This window comes from Ammodytes marinus (assembly GCF_949987685.1).
Source record: "Ammodytes marinus genome assembly, chromosome: 3".
Lineage (NCBI taxonomy): Eukaryota > Metazoa > Chordata > Actinopteri > Uranoscopiformes > Ammodytidae > Ammodytes > Ammodytes marinus.
Window position 1 is genome coordinate 8716689 of NC_137232.1, and position 26517 is coordinate 8743205.

The following is a 26517-nucleotide window of genomic DNA, read 5'->3' on the forward strand; positions in this document are numbered from 1 at the left end:
TGTAACCAGGGAATGTCTTGAGATGCAATATGGTTTTAAACAATACAGACCTTAGAAAAATGGCAGCATAAAACAGTCAAACTAGAAAGAACGCACACTAAAAGTGAAACATATGAGTCACACTTGGAAACTATATCTTGCCAAAAAAAAATATTCTTACACATTTCAATATAATTCCCTTTTTTTTTTAGGACCGAAACGTTGTAAGTGTGAGTAATGTTCTGTTTAGGGCCCAAAAGTCTACAGGTCCCTTTCTACAAGCTCAAGGAACGGACTTGACAGGATTTCATCAGCTCGATACTTGATGAATTACTGACTGCAAATCGATATGATAATGAGTTGATGCTTGGCACAATATCATTTTGGAGGTTCTCAGAGACTGCAACTGTAAAACACAGCAGGATACAATGGATTTGATTCCTGCTCTTTTACAATAGACTTGCCCCTCTGTATTATTACATATTCTTTCCCTGTGAATGTTTTTTAGCAAGCTAAACATAATACAGTATCTAACATAACATAATAATGCATGATATATTTCCTTATTTGGTGTGATCACAATGATTTATGGTTTGCATTTTGTCACATTCATCAAACGTGTAAACCCAGCTTGTGGGAAAGAAATTCCGGTTACCACTTCAATATATATATATATTGAGTTTTATTAAGACCTTTAAAAACATGATTTTGCAATGATTATTTCTATTTGTCGCAGCAGTGGAGACGGCGGGATCCCAAATGATAACAAAATAAAAGCAAAAACAAAAGAAGAAAAAGATTATTATAAACTGAGAACAAATTTCAGTTTTGAAATGAAGTACCGACTGCACTCTATTTGCAAACCCGCCATGACACACACACATTTTCATATCACTCCATGAATCCCATGCATCAGAAATGGAAACAATGTGCCAAATACACAATGGGAAATTGAGTTATTTGTTCCATCATCTCCGCTCGGGGTTCTTCTTATTTGACACTTCAGTTGTTTGAGGAGAGACATCCTCTTGACATTTTCTCTCTCTGTCTCTCGGCCTCTCACACAAGCACACACACACACACACACACACACACACACACACACACACACACACACACACACACACACACACACACACACACACACACACACACACACACACACACACACACACACACACCTTTTCCGCTTCACCCTGCTCTGAACCCAGAAAGCTTAATAAACATATGCGGCGAGTCATTCCCAGAGTGCCCCACTACCAGCGTGCCTCAACCACTGGCCCACCTAGCGGCCCAGCACCTTTTACACCCCCTGCATCCCCTCTCCATGACCCCCCCCCCTCCACACGCACACACACACACACACACACACACACACACACACACACACACACACACACACACACACACACACACACACACACACACACACACACACACACACACACTCAGCCCCTCTTCTACACTCAGGTTTCACCTCACAGCAGCTTCCTGCTGCTCCCAGTCACGCTGACACACACTCTTACACTCACTCTATTGACTGTCGTATAGCAGCAGTGGCGGAAAAAAGTACTTCCCTTTTTTACTTGTGTAAAAGTAGCATCTTATATATTTGTATGCTTTTATATATTTTTGTATATTTGTATGCTTAAATAATATTTTAATATCTTCAATTACAAATTAAATGTATTTATTTATTTTTTAAGTGCAAGTGCAGGAGTCCTGACTACAGAACTCGTGTTCTTGCTTTGCAGAATTGTCTTTTTCAGAGGTGTGTCATCATGTCTTTCACAGAATTATATTCCACAGAGTTTTTTAATCATTTTCTTTTGTCTTATTATTCATTATTCCTATTTGTCTATATTTTATTTTGCACTAAGTATGTTTGTTGCATTGTTGGAACGAACCGGTGAATAAAGGAAGGCATTGCACATGTGACTGCTTCTGTAATTGTTGAGACAAATAAAAAACATTCCACGTTCCACCGTATAAAAATTTGCTTTTTATGAAAAAAATACTTTGTAAATAAATCACTACTATTATTACTACTGTTGCTGTCAGGTAAATGCAGTGGAGTAAATATATTACATTTCCTTTTGAAATGTGTTGTGGAGTTAAGGTATAAAGTAGATTTATTATTGTATGCAATGTATCACCAATGTTAACTTTAGTACAGTGTACAATAGTTGAGTAAATACTGTATTGCCTTTTTAAGGCAAGAGTTCTAATGTTTTGTTGCATTTGTTTTATTTTTAATGCTCACTGACAGTCATGAAACGGCAATGAAAACCGGCTTCGGTACTACGTCTCCTATTTGCAGAATCTAGGAAAAAAAATATATAGGCTACATCTTTTTGAATATTTATTTTTTTCTTCTTCTTCTTTTTTTCCACAGTGTGTGCCTGCGGCTGTGCGAAGGTAGCCACGTCCATGTGGATCCTATCCTATTCTATTTCAGGGTCAATGCGATCTCAGTTCAAGAGGTGAACGGAAATTCCAATTCAACGGCGAGCATTTCACATTTCATACCTGGGAGCTGAAGCTAAGTGCCACTTTAGGATCACTTAGAGGCACGCTGAAGGTTCATGCTCCCCTTACTGCAAGACGTAAGATATATATATCTATATATATAGATAGATAGATAGATAGATAGATAGATAGATAGATAGATAGATAGATAGATAGATAGATAGATAGATAGATAGATAGATAGATAGATAGATAGATAGATAGATAGATAGATAGATAGATAGATAGATAGATAGATAGATAGATAGATAGATAGATAGATAGATAGATAGATAGATAGATAGATAGATAGATAGATAGATAGATAGATGGATAGAAAAACAATAGATGGATAGACTTCTTCCTCCCAAAGTTGTAAACAAAACTTGCGGTCATTTAAACCTCCACAGGGGAGATATCCTAATCCTATCTCCCTCTCTCTCTCTCTCTCTCTCTCTCTCTCTCTCTCTCTCTCTCTCTCTCTCTGGTATAGTGGGCAGGGGTCTGAGGCTTACTTTCTGTCAGCAGTGTGACAGCTGTGTACATCTGGTTGTGTATGGGGGCCTCTTACAGCTCAATCCACACGTCGTTTGGCTGGCCGGTGTCTGGGCCTCCGGACCCCGCTACCACTGTTCACCTCATTACCGAGCGGACCACACCTCCATCTGTCTGCCTAATATCTAAATCCTACTGCAGATTAGTGTGTGTGTGTGTGGGGGGGGGGGGGGGGGGGGTCAGGGCTAGGAGGGAGGGGGGAGGGGGGAAATAAGATCCTGCAGGAAGGGTTTGTGCGTGGCACTTGAGCGTTCATTAATGATCTCTGGGGCAGTGTGGCGGAGGCGGCTGCTGATTCTTGGGTTTTTTGGACAGTGGTGGCACGTTGGGGGCTTGTGACTTCTACTGTATGGGCTACTCTGTGCACGCGTGTGCTGAGGCAGACAGAGACAGAGAGAGAGGGATGGCGTCATGTGAATTCATAATCCTCTCATCATGGTGATATAAAAACTGAAGAAGGCTTTATTCTGTTATTCACAGAGTTAGTGAAGGACAACTGCTTTATTTAGATTCATTATTTTTGTCCAACAATGAATAGATCCCACGTCCATCCCAATCTTGATATATCTTATTCCTCTATAGAGCTCCATTGTTTTCCAAAAAATATTAAAAACACATTATTTAACAACAGTGTCCATTCCTTACAATTAGCACACACACTTTAGTTTCTTACAATACATATTGTCTCCCTGCCATAAAAAAGTCCCCAATGAAATGCACCACTCCTGTTTGTGAAATGTTTAATACAATCCAATATACAAAAAAAAGAGTAAAAAGTAAAGTATACTGTATATTTGCAATCCCCATTTTTATTTTACTTTTTACATCTTCAGTGTAGGTCATCACTGTTGATGTTACAGTTTTATGGGACTAGTTGACAACTTTCTATTTCATTGTGTGTTATTTTAGGCTACAGTATAATAATTAGAAATATTTTACAATAAACTATAGAATACCACCAGCATTGAATAGTAATAATAGCAGTAGTAATCATTACATTCCTGACACAGAATATATTTTTTTCTGTGGAATCTGATCTAAAATTACTCCAGAAAGAATATTGCTCTTTCAAAAACAAAATTCTACAAACTGTGGTCATACGGTCAATACAGTGACATGATGAATAACTCTTTTTAATTTAAAAAGATGAATTTTCCCACTAGTTAAATGTACTGTATTTAGTTAAGAGGGAGATGTGACCCATACTGCCGACTGCATTGTTGCAATTGAATTTTAGGAATTAAATGTTAAAGACAGATATAGCTTAGAACTTAATTTTTTTCTCAGGTTTATGGAAACGTCTTTATTTAAAAAATCTTATGAACCCCTTTTTAATCATCTATATATAGCCAATAATCGTCTTATATAGCTGCTAGTCTTATAAGCCAAACATGTTATGTAGTAGGGGTCACTTGTCCTCCGCCTTCGTTCAATTCCTTCATATTTTCACAACAGCTTTTGCCAATGGACATCATTTGGTTTATAATCAGGGTGGGATGTGAGTCGTTACTACAAAACAATCTGATGTGTTTCAATGTTACATGTCAATGACTGACTCATTGCTGAAGCTACTTAACCTGGTGTGCAGTGTCTCTACTGTCCAAGGACATTTTGGACGACATAACGCACCGCATCAAGGCGGTGACATTTGTATCTGTTTTACTTTCAATACTTTTAAACTTTTTGTCAGCGTTTACCCTGAATCACACCATTTACATGAGCGAGTACAAACTTCTAGATGTGCACATATAGTCATTGAACAGTATTGATATGCATTGAAACATGTGTGTGTGTGTGTGTGTGTGTGTGTGTGTGTGTGTGTGTGTGTGTGTGTTTGTGTGCATGTTTGCAGCCTCAGTCTTACATCTTATTTGAAAGCACACCTTTTCAAAATATTATAATCAATAAAAAAAATCTATCGATGCATTCAATCAAAGTATTCCATCTAATATAATATGTGTTTTTCTTAATGGCTCTCTTAGCTGACAAAAACACAGTCATTAAAATACAGTACAAGTTAAATAAGAAAAAGTCAGACAATATAAAAAAAACAATAAAACAACCCCCTTTATAAGAGTTAAACTATCCTGTAATTATCTAATAATGTAACTTATTTAGATAGCTATATCATAGTTGTATAGAATAATTTCAGTTACACACAAGGAAAATAAGGGAGAGTTTAAAACAAATAAGTGGGCAAATAGAACTGTTTTGATGAAGCACCAATACACTTCTAAGCCTGTGTGAGTGTTCCCTTTTTACGAGTAGTGTGTTGAACTTCTTAGTACGGTTCTTATCGTCCAGACGGATTTTAAAAAGAAAATAAGTTATCAGTCGATTCAAGAACAGACCGTAATAACTAGTCAGGAATGTGTGTAGGCTACACAAAACTAAGCCACCAAGGAGATAGACAAAAGAGGCTTTGAGACTCTGATATTAAACATACAAGATGTAAAATTGAGCATTATGTCTAACTGCACTCACCGAGAGCAAGAGTAGAATACTTTACTGGGGATCATCTTGTGCAGGCGTTGCAGGCTTGTCAGGATATTTGGTCACATAGTGCCACCTGGTGATCATAAATAGCATTTCAACTGACTTTTAATTTTTTTTGTACTGATATTCATTATTTAATTGTACATGCATTTCAAATACCAATGATTTATATGTGAAAATATTTAAATAAAATAATTGACTTAGATATTATGGTAAAATATTAAATAAATGTATAGGCTACGGCCTATTTATTTATGAATTTTTGTTTTTGCTACATTTTCTTTGTTGGTGTAACACACTTTTGTTTTAAAACGTTTCATTTATTTTTTCCACACAGGCTCATGAAGTAAATGTTGTTTTAGGAAATGTAGGCTACAGGCTATTAAAAAGGGGCCCGATTTAAAAATAGCTACCGAGCACGCATTGAATCCAAAATGTCGTTTTCTTCTTGCCCTGCTTGTTTTGTCTGTTAGGATGTTGATAGATTGGCCCATGATAGGCCGTGGGAAAGCAAAATAAACAAATTAAACGACTTGACCGTCCACACAAACACACACTTCAAGACTACATATCCCATCAGTGCTTTCCTGAACTGTTAGTTGAAAGGTCACGTCGCCTAGATGAGGTAATAACAAACATGGCGGCGCTCGGTACAGCGAGGTGCTTGTTTCGCAGCTACTCACGGGTAAAACATGTCCAAAAGGGCAAGCAAATTCTGGTCAGGTGTACCGCAAGGACGCTTTGTAGTGGAACACAAGACAAGGGTATGTTATAATGCAATGAATGCCATTGTAATTTAATGATTTGCTTAACTACAACACTGACCTTGTAGCATGTTTCGTTAGCCTCGATACTTCCCTTCTCAAACTCTCTTAACACATCGGTCAGTTTACAATTAACTTACATATTGGTAAAGGCGTGTATAAGAGTGGTCGGCATATTTAACAAATAATTAGAGTTTTTCTTTTAGTTCGGCTATACTGTTGATAATGAAGCGTTAGCAGCTATGTAATACAATGCAATCTTAATGGCTAATGTGCTAGTTGTTCGCAGCGTTAACCTGACTGTCAAGGAATGAAGATGACACATTATGGCCAAAAAATGGATAATGACAGTTAGGTTTTAATTTTAAAGTTGTACCAGCTTGTCGTATTATTCTAGAACCGTCTTATGTTTAACTTTTGTCAATAACTTAAGAGCAAAATAGTGTCAATATTTGCATAGAGTCTGGTCTGTCTTCAGTTCAAGTTGTACAACATAATGTATTGGATTGCAAAGCTGACTCATTATACTTACGGCACTTTTCCTGTCTTAACCAGTCACTGTAGCTTTAAAAGCACAACATGTTTTTAGACCATTTGTAATGAGATAGATAGTTACCTTTTGAGTGCTTACATTCATGGATGTATTTCTCCTTTCTATTATGTTCTGCAGCCCTGTCAGACAATGCAAAGCCCCAGTTCACAGATGCAGCTGTGCAGGACATCCTCGGCAGGATAACAGGCCTGGACCTGCAGAAGGTGTTCCGACCCATGAAACAGGAGCTGACCCCGCCAGCGTACAAACTCCTGACAGATGAGCAACTTGAGCAGGTGCCCATTGAAATACACCACAATATCCCCTTCTCTATCATACGTCACAGTAACACCTGTCTAATCCGGCCCCTCCCCCGTGTGTGTGTGTGTGTGTGTGTGTGTGTGTGTGTGTGTGTGTGTGTGTGTGTGTGTGTGTGTGTGTGTGTGTGTGTGTGTGTGTGTGTGTGTGTGTGTGTGTGTGTGTGTGTGTGTGTGTGTGTGTGTGTGTGTGTGTGTGTGTTTTCTCTCGTTCCCAGGCTGCCGAGCTAGCCACGGAGCAGGCTAAGAAGCTGCTGCAGATGCCCCCCGTCCTGCAGGAGAGGAAGCCCATCAGTGATGTGCTGTCTGAGGACAAGCTGCTGGAGGGCATGGACACAGCCAAATATGTCTTCACCGACATCACCTACAACATCCCTCACAGGGTAGGCACATTGTTTTTGTGTGTATATGTGTAACTATGGGTCAGATGGGTGATTTTGTAATTCATGCCAAAGTAAAATGAAAAATGATTTTTTTTTCTACCTTTTGATTCCAATTCATATTTTAAACGTCCACAAGTCCTACATTTAGTTTTGTTAAACTCACCATAGCTTGTTGTAAAGGTCAGTTCATGTCAAAATCAGTGAATATCTCCTCTCAATTTGGTGTGTGTGTGTGTGTACACTGTGTGTGTGTGTGTGCATGGTGGAAAAAAAATCCGGTGTTAAACCGTCTGTAAACGGTCATGTTGCTGGCTACGGTTGGCCTTCTTTGTTTACATACCAGTTTCAAGAGCCTAGGCTGTGTATAAACACCAGCTTGTTTTTCAGCACACACACTGTACGGACATGAAGTGGAATGTTGGGATACATTTAGTGATATAAAGTCATTTCGACAACAAGTATTCTCCAGAATCACTATTTCCACCTTTTGTTAATGGATTCTCGACCTTGACTTTTCTCAACTACATCCCTTTACACTGTATGTGCTTTGATCTCCCCAGGAGAGGTTCATTGTAGTACGGGAGCCTGACGGGACCCTTAGGAAGGCCAACTGGGAGGAGAGAGACCGGCTGGTTCAGGTCTACTTCCCCAAAGAAGGACGCAAACTCACAGCACCTCTCATCTTCAAAGAGGAGAACCTCAAGGTAAGGCTCCTCATCATAACAGGCTACTCTTATCCCTGCCTGCTAACTCCTTCACTTTAACTACCCTACCTTTATGAACTACAGCCCAGAAGATATGAAGATTCTACATTATTTGGGGCTAGTAACATCTGGATATTCTTTACTGGTCTACTTGTTGTTCTGAGCAGCCCCTGCATTTCCTTTGTGGGACAAAAGTGAACATCATCAACACTCTTCAAAGTGTTTTAGTGTGCATGGTGACATTTTTGAGGTTTCAAAGGTGGGCACACTGCATTGTCTGTATGTAGAACTACTGTGTGATATTGAACTAACTGACACAGGTATGCAATAGGAACAGCATACATTTGGGCATGGACAAATACACACAGGTGTCATTAACAAGAATCCTGACTGCATAAATGTCAGCCGTCCCCTCTATTGTTACATGCTGGATCACGGCATTTGGGACATTTATTATTTATCACCGAGACACTTCAATGGATCAAAGCCATGGTTTCTGTTTTTAAGTGTGTGTCCTTCTAATCCAGACGTGTTTAATGCATCTTCCTCCTTAAAAATGAGCAAGTGGACTTTTTTAAATATAATTTAAGATTGTGTATTGTTTACATCACTATGTAATTGCTTGCAGTCTTCTCTCTCTCCCTGTTGGTGCATTGATGTGTGTTACCATAACCTCATCGGTGATCAGCAGAATAATGTGAAACTCCAGTAATGTGTATCTTGTCACCTATGTGCACATGCATCTGTGTCATTGTGCATCTGCACAGGACAAACAAAATGGGGACGGACCCCTTATTACCAATAGAGGCTAAACAATTAAGGGTACCTTTTTAATTACAGCCGTGATTCCTCTGCTATGGCTGATATAAAATGTTGGTACTGAAAATAATTTCATTCTGTACCTATTTTCAGTTATTTCTATGTGTGTCTCTCCATTAGATGGTGTTTTCCCAGGACCGCCATGAGGATGTGTTGGACATGTGTCTGGTCCAATTTGAACCAGACTCCTCAGAATACATCAGGGTAAGATAACATCGATGTTTCCCTGTTATTCTGACCCGATCACCAAATTGCACTGAAATCTGTAGACTGTACATATATTTATCTAGCCTGTTATACCATGACATTTCCACTCGCTCTCTGTATTTGCTTTGGGTAACTTGATATGAAGTGTTAAAAAATAGGTTGGACATTTAGGAATTTAATGTGAAGACAATGCGCTGAGTATCTGCAGTGCGAGGTGAATTTTGGATCACCTTTCCCATTATACATGTGTCTAGGTTCATGCAGCCACTTACGAGGACCTTGACAAGCACGGCAAATATGAGCTACTGCGCTCCACCAGACATTTCGGAGGCATGGCGTGGTACCTGCTCAACGCTCGCAGGGTGGACAGCCTTCTAATAGACACCCTGAAGAAAGAGCTGTGAGTTTTTTTTGTGTGTGTGATGAATGCATTTATTTACGTTTACAAAGTCAAAAATTGAGAAGGATACCAAAATAAGCTAACCGCGCCACACAGTTTTGTCACCCTTTCATTGGGGTACCAAGACGTCCCAAAGGGTCCCAACAATGAAACTACATACAGCAGTCTATTGACTGGTCCACAGAATAATTTCCGTGCACAAGATAAACTGCTGTGTAACAGTCACTGTCACCTCTGCAAGCGTGAAGAGTCTATTGTAAGAGTTTATTGTCTGGTGTTTTTTTTCTCTTTATTGAATAATCAGCGGGCTACACTGCTGCTACGATGTACATGGTAACCTGATTTTAAATTGAGCAAGGTCACATATACTGTACATGTTGGCAAAGAGCTAAGCCCCCTGTGTGTCTGTGTGTGTGTTTTCCAGGCTCCAGGATGCAGTGAGCCTAGTGTCTCTGTTCCACATGGTCCACCCCCTCAGTGAGTCTGCCCAGGAAGCTGCCAGCCAGCAGGCCTCTGGAACCGACCTGGTTAAGGTGAGAAACGCACAACTCTCCTCGGCTCTATTTTACACTTCTATTCAATTTGCTCTGTGTATATTATGCCTCGTCATCTGATCCACAAATTGTCAAGGTCATCTAAAATTGTGTCCCCTGGGGTATTAAGAGTAAAATCAGGAGTCTGTGTAGCTCTTTGGAGGTCAAGCCCAGGCCTTCTCATCTTAGGTTTCCCCTGCGAGGGGTTTGGGTTTGTCTCAGGCGTGGGAACTGAGGGGCCAAGCCCGGGACACATCAGGCCTTATTAGCGCTCACAGCCCCCCTTGGCCTTGAAGCAGTGGGGAGGGAACATTGGGAGTGACAGCCATTTAATGCGAAAGGTTAGCGGCAGGAGAAGCGTCTGCCTGCTGCAGTCTCTTATCGCCCACAGCCTCTTATTCAGTCACGCTTCATTGTGGAGCACATGCTTAGCTGTGTTGTATTAGTCTGCCACCAAAACAATTCGATACTAGGATTTCACTTTTAGAAATAGCTTTTTTTTTTCTGTTGCACAGCCCAGACCGCAAATAAAATTTTGGATGACCTCTTTCTCCTCAATGTTTCTGACCTGTGACCCTTGTCCGTGCAGATCTATGCCCAGAAAGAGTCCCAGAGGTCGGGCTACATCGAGCTGGCCCTGCAGGCTTTCGAACAGATGGCTGAGAAGAGCTCTGCTTCCTGACTGGCCCACTGATAGATAGAAATATACAAATTCATCCACAATAAGGAACAGACCGAGAGTGACCTCCCATGTGAAAATATCAAAGCTATACACTTCACTTCCATCGAATTGAAGAATTCAAACAGCTTGTAAGACGCGCCAAGTTTTATCATATATCCATGTAGAGAAAGTGTTGTAAAATGCTCTGTTACTGTCTGTGTATTTCATTTGGACCTCGAAGCCAAATCGGATGTGTTGAGTCAAATCATGTCAATTAAATTTGTACATAACAAAATAAAGATCTTTGTAGTTGAATGACACATTCTTGCTGTGAAATGACATGGCGGCCTGGACAACATGGAAGACTTTATTGATACTGTAATCAAGTCCGGATACACATCATCATCCGTCTGTTAAAAAAGGGGGAAAAACAGTCACCCGTTTACAAAAACAATACTGTTGATTTTCAGATCAGATCTGATAAACTCAAGGCAGTAGTGGTGTATTGATACAAGCTTTGAGAAGTAAATATGCACCTGTAAACAAAAAGGTATTAAAAAGAAAAATACCGAAAATTGTCGAGACTGTGGGCTTGTTCAACATCTTTGAATACACGTACAAATCATGGCCCTTGGAAGACGGGCAGCCTTGTTTGCTCTCATCCAACAAGCGGATTGTAGAATTTTTTTTATTACACCAAGTATGAAAGCAATATTTAAACTTTGAAGAATTCCCAAATGGCCTGGGTAACACCCTGATCAAAAGTGGTGGAGGCACTGAGGGTGTGTACACTGCAGTCAACTGGTGATTCATTAAGGCACATGGAAATTAGCAACATACCCCTAGAACACACAATGTAAACTGACACTTCAATTATGGACTTGAAAGCACTCTGTAACACCAACCGTCACAATGGAAGAAGTGTTTTATTAGCATATGTGTTGTTTAAAAAAAAAAAAAAGATCATACATATCACTCCTTTCCTTACTTTAGCAACAGAAGGCCACTGCATGGGTTTGGTCTCTCCCAGGCTTAACACAGAATGGACAAGTCGGAATGTGTCTTTATATGAAGTTAAACCTGTCTTCTCGGAGGTGTACTGTAGAACAACTTCATACCATAGTACCACAAACATACAGGCTTTTCAGTCTGTTGACAGCATATCGTTGGCTGGGGAAAAACAGCCTATTGGGTTCTTTGGTCACTGTTAAAAACACTCAGAACAGATTTCTATTCCTATTCACTCAAGAAATCCTCGTCCAGGTTAACATCTGATGTGTCGATGTCTTCCAGGTCAAAATTGTCCAGGTCCAGATCATCCAGGCCCTGCAAGGTAGGGAGACAGAAAGAGTTGCATTAAGACGAGACACTGCAGGTGAATAGGGTTCCATTTTGGGAAAAAAAACTAATGTTGAGATAATGGCTGTTAGCGATGGTTGTATAGCAGACGTATACAGACGCAAACGGACAAGGTTTAGGAAAATAAACACCTTAATGTACATTATACTAGTATGAAAGAGGACATGTTCTGGTAGCATAATAGCCACAATTCTAAAAATGTAATTGAAAAAATAATGTTCTTGCCTTACAAGATATCTCTGTCTATGTACAATTATTAAAAAGTAAATTTTACACAAGTTAAAAACTAATGTTTACCTCGTCGTTCATCTCATCCTCGAGGTCTTCTGCAGGCTCCTCGGCTGGTTCCTCTGGGCCTGCCTCCTCTGCTGGAGCTGCTACTGGAGATATGACCTCTGGCTCAGCCTGTAGAGTCACTGCAGGCTCCTGGTGCCCCTCAGGCTTTAATGGGAGTGCTGTGGTCTGTTCCTCTTGTTCCGGTTCTTGCGCTTGGACTGGCATCAATACTGGCATCATACCTCCGAGTAGGTCCAGTGGTGGATCCAGGGCCAGATCTGGGAAGGTTTGGACTTGAGCAGGAGGAGGTACATCCAACACTGGACTGGGTGTGTTCCCAAAGGATATGAGCTCCTCAACCACTGCTGCTGCTACGGGCGATGGTACCGCTTCAGAAAGGAGTTCCTCAGTGAGCAGAGTCTCCTCTGCTGCTGTATCTACCAGGGTTGGTGCTTCTACAGAGATGATTTCGAGATCTTCGAACTTAGCCCGCATTTCAACAGTTGCTATAGATTCCAACACATCGTCATCAGCTGTCGGACTAGTGCTGACCAGGAGGTCCTGCGTTGCTACGGTTTCTGCAGGCTCCGTCTCGCTTGGCGTCTCTTCTGTTGCCACGAGGGTCTCCGGTGTTGTCTCGGTTACAGGGGATTCAGAAACGCAGACCAAGTCATCCGCTGGAGGTATTTCCTGAACACTCGTCTCAACCGATGATACGACATCTTCCACCGGACTGGACTGTACCACCTCTGGCTCTACGGGGGTGATCTCTACGGTGGGCTCCAAAATGTCTTCCTCAACAGAGGCCGAATCCTCCTCGAACGACACAAATTCTGCTTGTTTTGGTTCAACAACAGGCTCTTCTGTTACTGTGACCGGCGGAGGGGATGCTGCTCTTGGGATGGGCTCTTCTGCTATTGTTGGAACAGGTTCAGTGATCTCCTGTTCAGGTGGAATGGGTTCTTCCTCTTCTTCTTCTTCTTCTTCTTCTGTTTTCGAAACAGGTTCCATGATCTCCTGTTTTATTGGAATGGGTTCCTCCACTTCTATGGCTTCTGCTGGTGTAGCCTCCGTCACTGATGCTGCTAAGACCATTTCATTCATGCTCTCCACCACTCCCTGTATGTAGAAGAATTAGAGTAGAGTCAAGAATTAAGTAACATCTTAAAAGAGCAAAATCATTTATTGATACCCCAGACACCCTATGTGAGTTGTGGCTGAAGGATAGTAATGCAAACAGGGCATTTTGTAAATGAATGTAGGCAGATGTGAAGGTTCTCATCCTCACCTCTAGGCCAGCGATGTCTCCTTTCGGCACAAAAGCTGCAGATTCCTCCAGAACATTACGGTCCTCGTTTGGCTGAAGAATAGAGAGACAGACACAATGTAATCACAGACACGATGCCCAAGGTATGAGCAGTTAATAATACTACTAATACCCAATTCAACAAATGACCAAGAGAACAGGAACATTTTACAAAGTGAACCCGAGTGTTGTAAATAATCGAGCATATAACCCCCTCCTTGACCTTTTAAAGTTTTCATGTTAAGTTCCTCTGCGTTGCACTGACCATAATGAGTGAGTATTCTGCAGCGGGCCTGACCCCGACATGAGTCTCCTTGAGGTAGTGCTCGGCCAGCAGGGCTTGCTGGAGGCCGGGGAACAGGTTGCCGTACTGGCTGGGGTCGGCCAGAGCATCTGCTGCCTTCTGGTTAACCTTGGACAGACTCTCCTTCCACAGCTTCACCACCCTGGAGGTATAGGGAAGAGTGGTGTCAATACACACATGATCCAATTGTGTAAACCTTTAAGGAATACTATAATCTTTCACACGTTCTGATTAAAACTTTGTACATTTTGTAATCCTCTGGGGGAAAAAGAACAGTTATTACAAATTCGAGTCAAACTTAAGGTAGTAAGTATTAGGGCCACAAGAGAGATAAATTAGAGGTATGTTATTATGCACTTTAAAAATACAGTTTAAATGTTAAGTATACAGTTGTAATACAATCTATTGAAAACAGTCTAAATGTCAAGAATGAAATGACTGCACTGCACTGTACAAGAGTCAAGGTATTGAATATTTTTCCCTTTGGTGTTGCACCTAATCAACTGTCAATGTGTCTCGTCTCACAGCCTGCTGCCTGAGAGCAATGTTAATAGTTTGAGCTTAGACGATAGCAAAGACAACTGTGTTTTTAGGAGTTATTGATACCGGAAGTTCTAATCTGTCAACATCTTTCCCAATTTAAACTCAGTCTTGAACTGTCCAGTTTATTCCTCAACATTTCGAATTTATCAACGAAATTGTATTTCAACTTTATTTTTGACATTTTGACTTTATTATTGAAGTGCAAAGCAACACAACACCTTCCTCCCCTCATTTCTCTCCCGTGGCCCTAATACTTTCCAATAATTCCATGCAGTCTGGTATGTGCAAAGGTTCTGCAGGACACGTAAGCCAGTATAGCTTGAGAACTAAATTCATGCCCAGGCTGTGTGCACCCAACAGAAACATCTTTACCTCGACACATGGCTGGGCAGATATGTCCTCGCCAGGAATGCAGCCTCTGGCAAGCGGTCTGTTTTGATCAGGAGGTCCAGACATTTGTCCATTCTGGGCAGATGCAAAAAAAAGTGGCGATGACGAAAATAAGGTAGAAATACAGACAACAAGCTCAGTGAAACATTTGGATTTGGATCACTATCTTCCACTCACCTCCCCTGCAGATAGTAAGCGAGGAAGGCCACATTGGTCTTGCCGTCCCTCTCTGTCCCCTCGGCCAGTTTGCCCACCATGTCTGTGTTGCCTGAGGCCGTGGCCAGCAGCAGTAATCCCCCATAATCCTGAGCATGGTGCAGACACTCCTGGGCCAAGCTGAACTGGCACTTTGCAGTGGCCAGCTCGGCCAACTGCTTCCATTTGTGCTCTGACTGGAGCCCCCGCATGCCCAAGGTGCCAAAGAGACAGGAGAGAGAGGATTATCACAGGAGGAAACGCATGGACCTCATCAATATACTGTGATGCTGGGGTGTGGTGACTCACCCTGTCTAAGTAAAAATGACCAATTCTATATATATTCGTATTATCATTTGTAGGAAACAGCTGCTAATGTAAGAATACTTGAATGATACTTGATATAAGCTCATAATTCCTCTGTATGGGTTTGGGTAACAGCTTTTGTCTGGTCTTTGTGTGCGTGCGTGCTCTGACCTCTGCCTCCTCAGCCAGTTGGTAGGCTATCTTGATCTCTCCCAGCTGCAGGGCCAGGTCAAACTTGTGTTCTGCGTCGGTGGAAACAGCCAGGGCCTGCTGTTTGAAGCCCTAAAACACAAGGAAACACATTGAACAGTTCTTTAGCATTTTTTTATTCCACATTCTACTGCTCTGTCTTGGGTCTTTTTTTGTAGAGCCCAGTGGCCAACGGTGGTGGGAAAGTGGTTATGTGAGAGTTGTGCGAATGTGAATAAGGGATGTGGTAGAAGAGACCGCGTGTGAGAAGCAAAAAACCCTTCCCACGATAAATATATTATACAAGAAGAAACACATAAGAATTCTGCCCAAAGGTTCCATCTGGCCGCCCGATGTTCTGTGAATTATTCATCCATCCAAACCCCTGCATTTACACTCAGTTCACGAGCAGAGAGAAAAAAGCACAGAGCTGCAGAGAAAGAAGCTTGCAGGACAAACGTACCTGTTTCTCCAAGAAGTGGGCTACCCTGATCCTCTGCTCCCTAGGGATTGTGGGTAGGACCTTGTCGGCCGTGCTGAAGTCCCTCCTCATGACGGCGGTCTGGTACTCCAGCACTGAGAGCAGCAGGGAGTAGCTGATGATGCTAAGCTCCTTGTCTCCCAGGTAGAGACGGTCGTCCTTGGGGATGTAGCCCAGCAGATACATGGTCCTACAAGGACAGACAGACAGACAGACAGACAGACAGACAGACAGACAGACAGACAGACAGAGAGAGAGAGACACACATCAGCTTTAAAGGCACTTCACTAGCAAATTATTTATGGTATTGCTTATTGACACAATACAATGACAGGAGAAATGTCGCAGGCACGAGAACCCAAATAGATACAAAACCATACAGCTGGTTTTCCAAGCATGCATTGCCGGGGACAGGGCCGATTTGGTCTACCACGTAGCGTCTTACCTGTCCAGGTGAGCAATGGTGATGATCTCTCCCCCGACGTAGTAGTTCAGTCTGTTCAGAGAGCTGGTGAAGATGAAGCAGTCTCCCACCCAGACCCCCGTCTTCACCACCTCTGAGATCTCCCCCAACACCTGGTCATCAGTGAGAAACAAGGGTAGACACAAATAAGCATTGGAAATAAATACTTACAATGTCTTAATTTCTCATCATTTACATGCAGAATTCCTCTGCAGATAATCTTCATCTTCTATGACAAAAAAATGGCATGTTACCATAAATTAGATTCCATACCAAATAATGACAACAAATGCTGGCAAACACTTTGTCAAGCTAATTTTTTTTTTTTTTTCATTTTTCATCATGTGTGTTAAATTCTGCAAAATAAATCCCTGCACAGAATTTGAGTAAAAAACACTACTACGGATCTCTGACCTCGAAAGCGTCCTCTATCCCATCTTCTGCCATGGGCTCCTTGGACTCCTGGGCCGCTGCCACCTTCTCCGGGAGGTAGCGCAGCACAAAGAATGACTCATCTGTAGCAATACACACAAGCTCCCCAGAGTCCGACCAGAAGATCTAAAGACAGGCAGACAAGGCATTATGAGAGGGCCATAGATACAGTGGACTGCTGCACATGTTAGAACCATAAGATTATAACTCACGTGTTTGGGTAGGATCTCGATACGACGGATCAGTTCAGCGTTCTCCCAGTCGAAGAAGGCCAAGCCGCTGTTTGACCTCACTCCCAGTAAGAAGCCTCCAAAGATGCCTGTAGCACATCATGGCAGGATACTAAGCATTACACACAGACGTGCACCCATATACATGATGTATTTTAACACACACACACAAGACACCTGTCATGTCAAATGACAAAATAGGAAATGAAGCTCACCTTCAGCCCCAAAGTCAGGTTTAAAAGCCTTCTTCTGTTTGAAGTTCTTAAATAGTTTGACCATGCTGTTCCCTTCCCTGACTGCGTACCTGTGCAAATGATTAACAGTCTTGATTATAATGGACCTCACCACATCGCAGAATAACATGAACTTCTTAAATTACATATGATTTACAGTTACAACTAGTTCAACATTTCGGGAAATTCACTTTTATGCTTACTAATGAAACTTAAAAAAGGTAAATAAATACTCTCATCTCTGTATGCTAAATGAGAAACCAAAGCCAAGGAATGTTAATGTAGCTTTGCCTATTGTAAAGACAAGCCAGGCAAGCCGTTTCCCTAGTGTTTCCAGGAAGTATGCTAAGCTATGCTAATTAGCCACTGGTTCTGGTGTCCTATTTAGTGGACATATGTGAGGGAATGGTATTGATATTCTTATCAAACTCTCTGCCAGAAAGCGAATAAGTGTAGTTCCCCATTTGAACTTCTTTAAACCATTTATAACTTACCCTGAGGAGTCATGTGCCCAGACAAACTCTTGAGCTGTGCCAAAGCACTTGTTTCTCAGAGCCATGGCGGTGTAGATGATGTACTCTCCGTCTCCACACACCACTACGAATCTGTAAAAAAACACAAACACATCCGGAATATAAATCTATATTTTAAAATCTCAACTAAAGGACAATACACACAAGAATCAAAAGGCATGCAGGTAGGCAGTTATGCACCATTATGAAATTGCGGTGGAAACGCCAAAAATGCGAGTTGAGTCGAGTCGAGTCGAGCTGATACCATGCGGTGGAAAAGCGCCATTATATACAGTATATGCATTGAGCTATGGTCCTAGGTTATCACATTGTGGTAAGACGCAAACATACAGTACAGTCCAGGTTTCATGCTATGTTACTGGCTATGTATGTATTTAGCCACATTACGTATAAACACAAATGTAATGTGGTGTTACCTCATCATAAAAAAAACTATAAACATCTCTCAAAAGATCAAAACAGCAAAATAAGTACAAAAAAGTACATGATTTTCTCTATGGTGCTGAAAGTGCCAGATAAATGTGGGTGTATATGAATATAGAGCTAAATTGTTATACAGCTGCTCATAGGTAAATCCAGCACAAACATTTGGTGTTGGGCGACAAAGACACTGTCGAAATTATATGATAAAAATATGTGTAAAACAGACACCAGTTCATAATGGTAAAGGGGGAGAAAATCAGTCCAGCTTCCACCCATAGCGCACTGCCTCACCTCCCGTTGGGGCTGTGTTGGATGGTCTGAGGATAGATCTCACAGCTGCCCATGTCTTTGACCCCCAGAGCCAGCCTCTCCCCGTCCTTGATCTCAGCCTCTCCCATGGCCTTCAGGTTGGCCTGCTGCACATCAGAGTGACGCGCCCACATCACCTTCCCACTGGAGTCCATGGACATAGAGGGCTCCTCCCGACCCAGCTGAGACAGAGAGGACCATGAGGTGTTAGATAGACGACAAAAGGATATATATGTAATATAATATATGCAAATGTAGCCATAATTAGTTAGATATTGCCAACATTATTGTTTTAATGCAAGTAATACACAAGGTTTCCTGATGATATCTATAAGTTACAAATGTAACCCTATTCACCTGCAGTGTCTCACATTAAATATCACAGGTCAACCAATATTCCTTCAGCTTACAGAACTTAATCTCCTATAAGAAGTAATATAGTGCAACGGATGGGGTATTACATGACTGCCTCTAGCTGCTATCGGGGAGAGAGAGGTCATGTCCTCTATTTTCTCTGGGGATTTGTGGGATTTAATAACCGGAAACGCTGTCTGCAGCTCAAAACGCTAACGTTCAATTTTCTCTTAACAAGAGATTAGGACCATTATTCCACTAAATCAGTGGTTCCCAAGGGCTGTCCTCAGGGACCCATTGACAAAAGAGACTTCCAATAGGCCGCTGATAGGAACTGGTCAACAAGGTTAAGGTGGCTGACCGAAATTGGGAATAAACTGTACTTAATAAATTAGGATGGCTATCAAAATGCAAGTCCTGTGTATGTATGTGTCCTATGTGTTTACAGTCTCTCTATATATAGTAAGACCATGACCCTTAACTTTTATAGAGGTATTAGGTATAGATAAAACCTGTATAGTGTGTATTGCTTCAAATGTGACACATGGAAATTAAAACATTTCACGACAGCTTTCTAATGCAATAGAACAGTGTACCTTGATGATGATGCTGCCTTCATCGTAGCCCATAGCCACACTGTTGGAGCCAGGCTGCCCGCTTATACACCACACCCTCTCCATGCCATAGTTGAGCGTGTTTTCCAGTCGGTAGGTGTTGGAGTGCCACACTCGCACCGTGCCTATGGAGAAATAACAGAGAGGTCCAAATTGAACGGAGAGACTGCACAGATCCTGGGCCATTGATTTGATGGCTTTCATGTAATTCTAAAATGAGTGATTCAGATGCACAGCGTACCATCCTCAGAGCCTGTGAGGAGGATGGGCAGCTCCGGATGGAAACACACACAGGTCACGTTCTGGGCGTGGCCCTCCAGGGTCTGAACACAGGTTTTGTTCTGGTAGATAAAGACACATGTTATACAATGACACCGACAACACTGGTCTATGACTTTTATATCTAATAATCTTTATATATCTGTGTGTGTGTGACTGTATGTTTGTTATCAATATTTTACATTGAATATCCAGAAAAACAATAGCATCCACCACACGCTATCTGCTACACTGGACCGTATGTGTGTTTACTGTTTAGGTTTTATTACATTTTATTTCAGATATTAAATGAATGCTTGACTTTCACTAAACAATTTTGCTTTTCTTAAATAGATGATGAACCGTACATTAATGTTTATTTTGATATGTTATGTATGCATAGCGATGCAGAAATGAATTCCTGATGCTACCTTCGCCACAAATGGAACTACACCTACAACTTCTGCTCCCCAAACATAAACAAGTATAAATGTTGAGAACTAAATAATACTTACTAAATACTGTGGAAGAAGGCAGGCAGCAGAGGTATTGAATATCTCTTAAAAGATCGCTATGTGCCCATTAGCTATTTGAAGCATGTAGAAGTAGTTAACACTGTGATGATGTGAGGTTATTTTTTGTATTTGTATTATGGGGAGATGCGTGTCAGGGCTACAGAATACCGAGCAACAACAAAATATAGTTCAAGAATGTCTGTTACCTGATAGTCCCAGATCTTGACCAGACGGTCGTCGGCCCCTGATATGAGGTAGGGCTTGTCTCCTCCGCTGTAGTAATCGATGCAGTTCACCCCCTTCTCGTGGCCCTCCAGAGTGAAGTTGGCAGTCTTGGCTCCCAGCTGCCACACCTACAGCAGAAACAGAGAGAGAGAGTGTGTGTGAGAGAGAGAGAGACTGAGAGAGAGTGTGTGTGTGTATTTGTATGTGTGGCAGATTTTGCTAACCGAGGCCTCTGTTTTTTTTTGTGAGAGAAATAATGAATTAAGATATTTTGAGCAGGCATTGTGAATATCAGAAGACACTGTAAGGTCTGTCAAAACTGTGGGGTCTTGATCAAGATGATTGACATCCTGTATCAGACAGGAATAATGTAGTTGGTGGTGGTGTTTCTCAAAATTTAAACCCTTTACTTACCTTTGGATGTGCCCCAGAGTCTCCCTCCTTTTGTTACTTTTAAGTATAGCTAAACTGGACGTGACTGAATAACGCCTCCTTTGGTTTGTGCCCTAAAGCTATTACAAACATTTGCTTTTTTGTGTGTCTGTGTGTGTGTGTGTGTGTGTGTGTGTGTGTGTGTGAGAGAGTTAGTGTGGTTGTGTGTGTGTTTGTGTGTGTGTGTGTGTAAATATACCTTAATGGTTCTGTCCAGAGAGGCGCTGGCAAACTGGTTGTTGTCTTTGGGGTTGATGACAATCTGCATGACGTAGTGAGTGTGTCCCTCGAACACTTGACTACACGACCACTTCCGGTCCCAGTCCCACAGCTTGATCAACATGTCATCTGAAAAAAACACACACACACACACACATGAAACAGAAGAAAACGTCAAGTATTTACTGAACATGCTACACTCGTAAGTTACAGTTAGACAAGTTGTTTTGGAAGGCAGCCCTCATGTGCTGATAAGTGTGTTTTTGGGAGCTTGCGGTTCTTTTCTTACCACTGCTGGTGAGGATGTAGGGCTGTGTGGGGTGGACAGCGATGCAGCGGATATAGTCAGCGTGAGCCTCAAACATGTGAACTCGCTCCAGAGTGTTGTAGTTGAACACACGGATCAGCATGTCATCCTGGAGACAGACACAGAGATTGACAAGTGTATTGGGCCCGATTCATATGACTTTCAAAACTGCATCGTTTATGAGCCTATTGGTACTGGCTAAAGAGCCCGTAGTGTGTCAGTGCTATATACAGACCTAAAGTGTTCAGTTTTCATCTGAATATTTTTTTAGCGTGTAACAATTAAGAAAGGCAACACATTAAAAAAACACATTAATGCACTAACTGAGTTACAGTACTTACTGATCCGGCAATGATCCAGTGTTTCCTGGCTACAAACTTGGCCACTCTGACAGGCAGGTCACACAGCTCGAAGGTTTTCACCATCGTCTACACAAAAAACACACACACACACACACACACACACACACACGCAGGATTCAAACCAGATTGACATTATTTACATTGGATCATCAAAACAAGTGATTGAGTGATTATAGGACTGTGTGTGTGCGAGTGACTTGACAGTGACCTGTGATTCATGGTTCCAGACCACCACAGTGCCGCTGTACAGGCTGACCACCATCCATGGCTCGGTGGGGTGCAGGTCCACACTCTTCACCCGGTCCGACCGAGCCGTTAGCCTACGCTTGATGTCCAACCGCAGAGGCTAGGAGATATGCATAACGGAAGAAAGATTAACGTCAAGTGATATTGATGAGCATCAGTCTAACCAGGTTATTCATCAACTCTATCTATCTCAACAGTATGCAGATGTCCTCCACAAGAAGATTTTCATTTAGTTCATTGATAACACACACGACCAGCAGCCTTGCGTCTGAAGTATTAAAGGCATGGATTGCAATGCAGACACTTTCAATGCAGTGACACCTTGTAAGGCCTAAACATTTTTTAATAATCCATTGTTATTTCAGGTTTAGGAGGTAGATATATAAAGGGGGCGTGTCTGTTGATACTTCTCATTCAACATTTCATATGCGTGCCTGCTCCATTATGGCTAGGCCCGTTCAAGTCAATAGAGAGACGTGTAGCCTTTTCATTTATCAGCTTATACAACGGGTTGGATCTTAACACTTGGTCCTACTATGCAAAACTGACAGGTTTTGTAAAATACTTTAAACTGTGTTGCTCATAGAATGTCCAATTTGTTATGCAACATCCTCCATGTAGTCTGCTTTCTTATCCGGTATGTTTTGGACGGAGTGTGTTAAAGTTTCTATCGTGAGCTATCGTGCGCACACATTGTCGCGTACGTTCCACCGACAACAGGACGACCGAACGGCGATCAACCCACAAAACAAAGTTATAGTAAAGTATTAATGTGTGTTTGTTTGTTCCGCCTACCATGTTTCCACGTCTGTCAGTGTGCTGTGCCGTCCACTGAGAGACCGGCCACCTTCTTCGCTCAACCTCAATGGAGAAACCAAGAGAATCGGAATAAAAACAAAACCACATCCGGTGATCGTTTTCACAATAAATCTAGAAGCAGTAAAACAATAAAATAATAATAATAATCTGAAATGACTCCAACTTCCACTAGCCCTTGATGTTTACAGTTCCAAGAAGAAACGTAGTATAATAGTGATATATGTTTATCTGGGCTATATAAACAAGTACGGGGTGAAAACAAACTAAAAAAACATTGTCTCCATTAATGGTCAAAAACGGTGTCAAAGTTGAAAGTCCTAAATTATTTTATTGTAATAATGCCTAAGAAATACCGATGCAGTTGTTTGCAATGACATGCTCGCTTCTTAGACTGTCTCCAACAATGCTCTACAAAAAGTGTGAAGAAACACACAAGACTTAATAATGCAGAATGGACATACGAATAAGAATATTATGGTAGTATAAAATAAAGTAGAATAGAATAGAACACTATGGGTGCAGCAGGTTCATAGACGTAGTGTATTAATATGAAGAGTTAACATACCGTATACCAACGGCAATGCAAGGGATAACAATAGCCTAAAGTGTAACGGAGCGTGGGAGGGTCGGGATACATTTAGCCACAATGTGCATTGTAATGTAAAAAAAATAAGAACCACATATATATAGATAACCTACAGTTGGTTCATTATGCCGAGACCATACAGTTACAGTTGGCCTATATCAAGGCTGCTTAGAGTTATATTAGGCTACATTTATTAATAATAGAACAAGTGGCCATGTATGCACGTCATTGCATAGCCTATGTGTATCTTAACATTATAATACAAACAAGTCGTAAGTGGTGTTCTTTCAAAGTGTTACAGCTGTTTTTTATTATAGTAGCCTATTTGATGGCTTCAAAAATATATCTTGGACTTTAATACGTGTAGCACTTTTATTTTGAAATCAGAACGCCCCGTGTCTGGTCAAAGTGTCTGTGTCGCTGTGTGACTTGACGCTGCTTCTTTTGGCGACGTGGATCCTAGAGTGCTTCCTGTGGGGAACAGCTCAGGATCCGGCAGGGAAGCAGAACATGTTGTACCTGGGAGCTCCTCGCGCTAGGCGTTCCACTACAAAAAATGAAATGGCAGGCTACACCTTACTGTATTCTTTACAATCTACTAACTTACAATTAACTAAACTAATGGAACAATATGAGCATGGACTAAAACAAGCTTGTGATCTTTTGTCACACACATCTTACAATCTTACACACGTTAGTTTGTAGGTTTTTATATTAGATTTCTTCAACTTATTTTACTTTGACATTCTTTTGCAGTGCATCGCCAGAGTGCTTCTGTAGCCTATACATACCACTCGTGTAGGCCTTCAGATAATGAATAATGCTACATCATTTTCACATAAGAAAAAACTTTCTTAAAAAGGGTCAGTTACAAAATATACAGACTGCATAGGCTAGCCTACTAGGATATACACTTGTAGGCTGCCTACTGCATGTTCTAGGCTTATGACTGTTCAGAGTGAGAACAAGGTGTTTTGTGATTAAAGGTGCAGTGTGTAAAGGGTGTCTAGGCTACTTAGAAAGAGCTTTTCATATCTACATAGTAGCAGATGCTGCCATGTTTCTAAAGTAGGCTAGGCATAGCACAGGAAGGACAAACTTAACAACCTAACACATTTTTATATAGTGGGTGTCCGCCGGAAATGCACCTGTTATATGGTATTATATGTATTATTTCTCGACATCATTGTGAATGAGGGTCACCCCTCAATGAAATATCGAGTATAAATAAAGGTTAAATAAATAAATAATAAATACTATCTATGGTTGGAAGACGAAGAAGAAGTACTATATACCCAGGGGGCAAAGTGATTTTATGGACATGGAGCGTTGTAAAAGGTTGTTCACCAAAAATGACATCTAGGACCTTCCACGATCACAACCTGGGTGGACAACCTGGTCAACAAGCTGCTGGAAAGCTACAGCGGGCCGACATAGAGCATATCAGAACCACTGTTTAAGCAAATGGGGGTGAATGGGGATGGGCTAATAGGGAATTTTTTTGAACTTATAGATATCATTATGAAACTTTGCCAGTTGATTACTGACAATAAAACAAACACTTTTTGTATTACAGTATTTTCCAAAATGTTTAAATAAATATGAAAAATCATCAATATCTTACTAATGATGCGAAAATGTGCATATCTGCAAAGCCCCAAAATCTAGATGTTGGAAGAAAACAAAGTCAATTTCTTTTTAAATTTTGAAAACAAAACAAGTGTCCAACTGCCTGAAGCCTTTCCTAATCACAGTTCAAATTTGATCAATAACCCATTGAAAATACATTTTTTACACAGTTACATTTCATGTGCCATGGACCAAATGTGTCCTTTTGGAGTCTCCAGCTGGTATTTTAGGAAACGGCTAGACATTCCCTTGGAAAAAACAGTGTAAAAAATGCATTTTCTATGGGTTATTGATCAAATTCGAACTGTGATTAGGAAAAGCTTCAGGCAGTTGGACACTTGTTTTGTTTTCAAAATTTAATAACAAATTGACTCTGCTTTTGTCCAACATCTAGATTTTGGGGCTTTGCAGATATGCAAATTTACGCATCATTAGTAAGATATTGATGATTTGTCATATTTATTCAAACTTTTTGGAAAATACTGTAATACGAAAAGTTGTTGTTTTAATGTCAGTAATCAACTTGCAAAGTTTCATAATGATATCTATAAGTTTAAAAAATTCCCTATTAGCCCACCCCCATTCGCTTAAACAGTGGTTCTGATATGCTCTATGTCGGCCCCCTGTAGCTTTCCAGCAGCTTGTTGACCAGGTTGTCCACCCAGGTTGGGATCCTTGAAGGTCCTGGATATCATTTCTGGTGAACAACCTTTTACAACGCTCCATGTCTGTTTTTCAAAAAAAAGGGGTTTTGCCCCCTAGGTAATAGAATACATAACTAAATAGGCCTACATCTTCAACTCATCAGATATTATGAAAATACTTGAGGCTTTGGTGGATGATGCCATCTTTAGTAACTACTAACTTCTGAAAATTCTCCAAACTGGATTGGTAGAAATGAGCATTGCAATCTAGAACTTTGACCACTAGATATAACTTTGACCACTAGAGGACACCAACATACACCTTTATTACACACTGTACCTTTAAAGTGAAAAGGTACTATAAATGTATCTTTTCTGAAATGTTTCTGTGCGAGAGGCTGGTCCTGGGAAATATTGACTTTCTCATATGTGTGGTACATATTGTACCTAATTAACCCTCCTGTTATGTTCCGGGTC

General features: G+C 41.1%; 2 protein-coding genes across 2 annotated transcripts; one reads left to right on the plus strand and one right to left on the minus strand.

Moving 5' to 3' along the window:
* The first annotated feature begins 6170 nt into the window (after positions 1-6170).
* On the plus strand, positions 6171-11169 carry mrps22 (mitochondrial ribosomal protein S22). The gene is made up of 8 exons (XM_080053855.1): positions 6171-6302; positions 6973-7130; positions 7370-7534; positions 8095-8238; positions 9178-9261; positions 9519-9664; positions 10089-10197; positions 10787-11169. Exons 1-8 carry the CDS (start codon positions 6176-6178, stop codon positions 10877-10879), a joined length of 1026 nt encoding a protein of 341 aa, XP_079909981.1. The 5' UTR covers positions 6171-6175; the 3' UTR covers positions 10880-11169.
* A 60-nt stretch (positions 11170-11229) lies between these two features.
* Positions 11230-23240, minus strand: LOC307271408 (coatomer subunit beta'-like). The gene is made up of 22 exons (XM_080053854.1): positions 23158-23240; positions 22325-22462; positions 22096-22182; positions 21737-21863; positions 21428-21576; positions 20778-20924; positions 20040-20139; positions 19781-19923; positions 18813-19012; positions 18060-18170; positions 17548-17636; positions 17315-17421; positions 17085-17228; positions 16653-16783; positions 16190-16397; positions 15709-15819; positions 15214-15428; positions 15019-15111; positions 14065-14245; positions 13782-13853; positions 12515-13612; positions 11230-12184 (listed from the first exon to the last, which is right to left on the minus strand). The coding sequence occupies exons 1-22, from the start codon at positions 23158-23160 to the stop codon at positions 12095-12097; spliced, it is 3744 nt and encodes a 1247-aa protein (XP_079909980.1). The 5' UTR covers positions 23161-23240; the 3' UTR covers positions 11230-12094.
* Positions 23241-26517: the final 3277 nt, after the last annotated feature.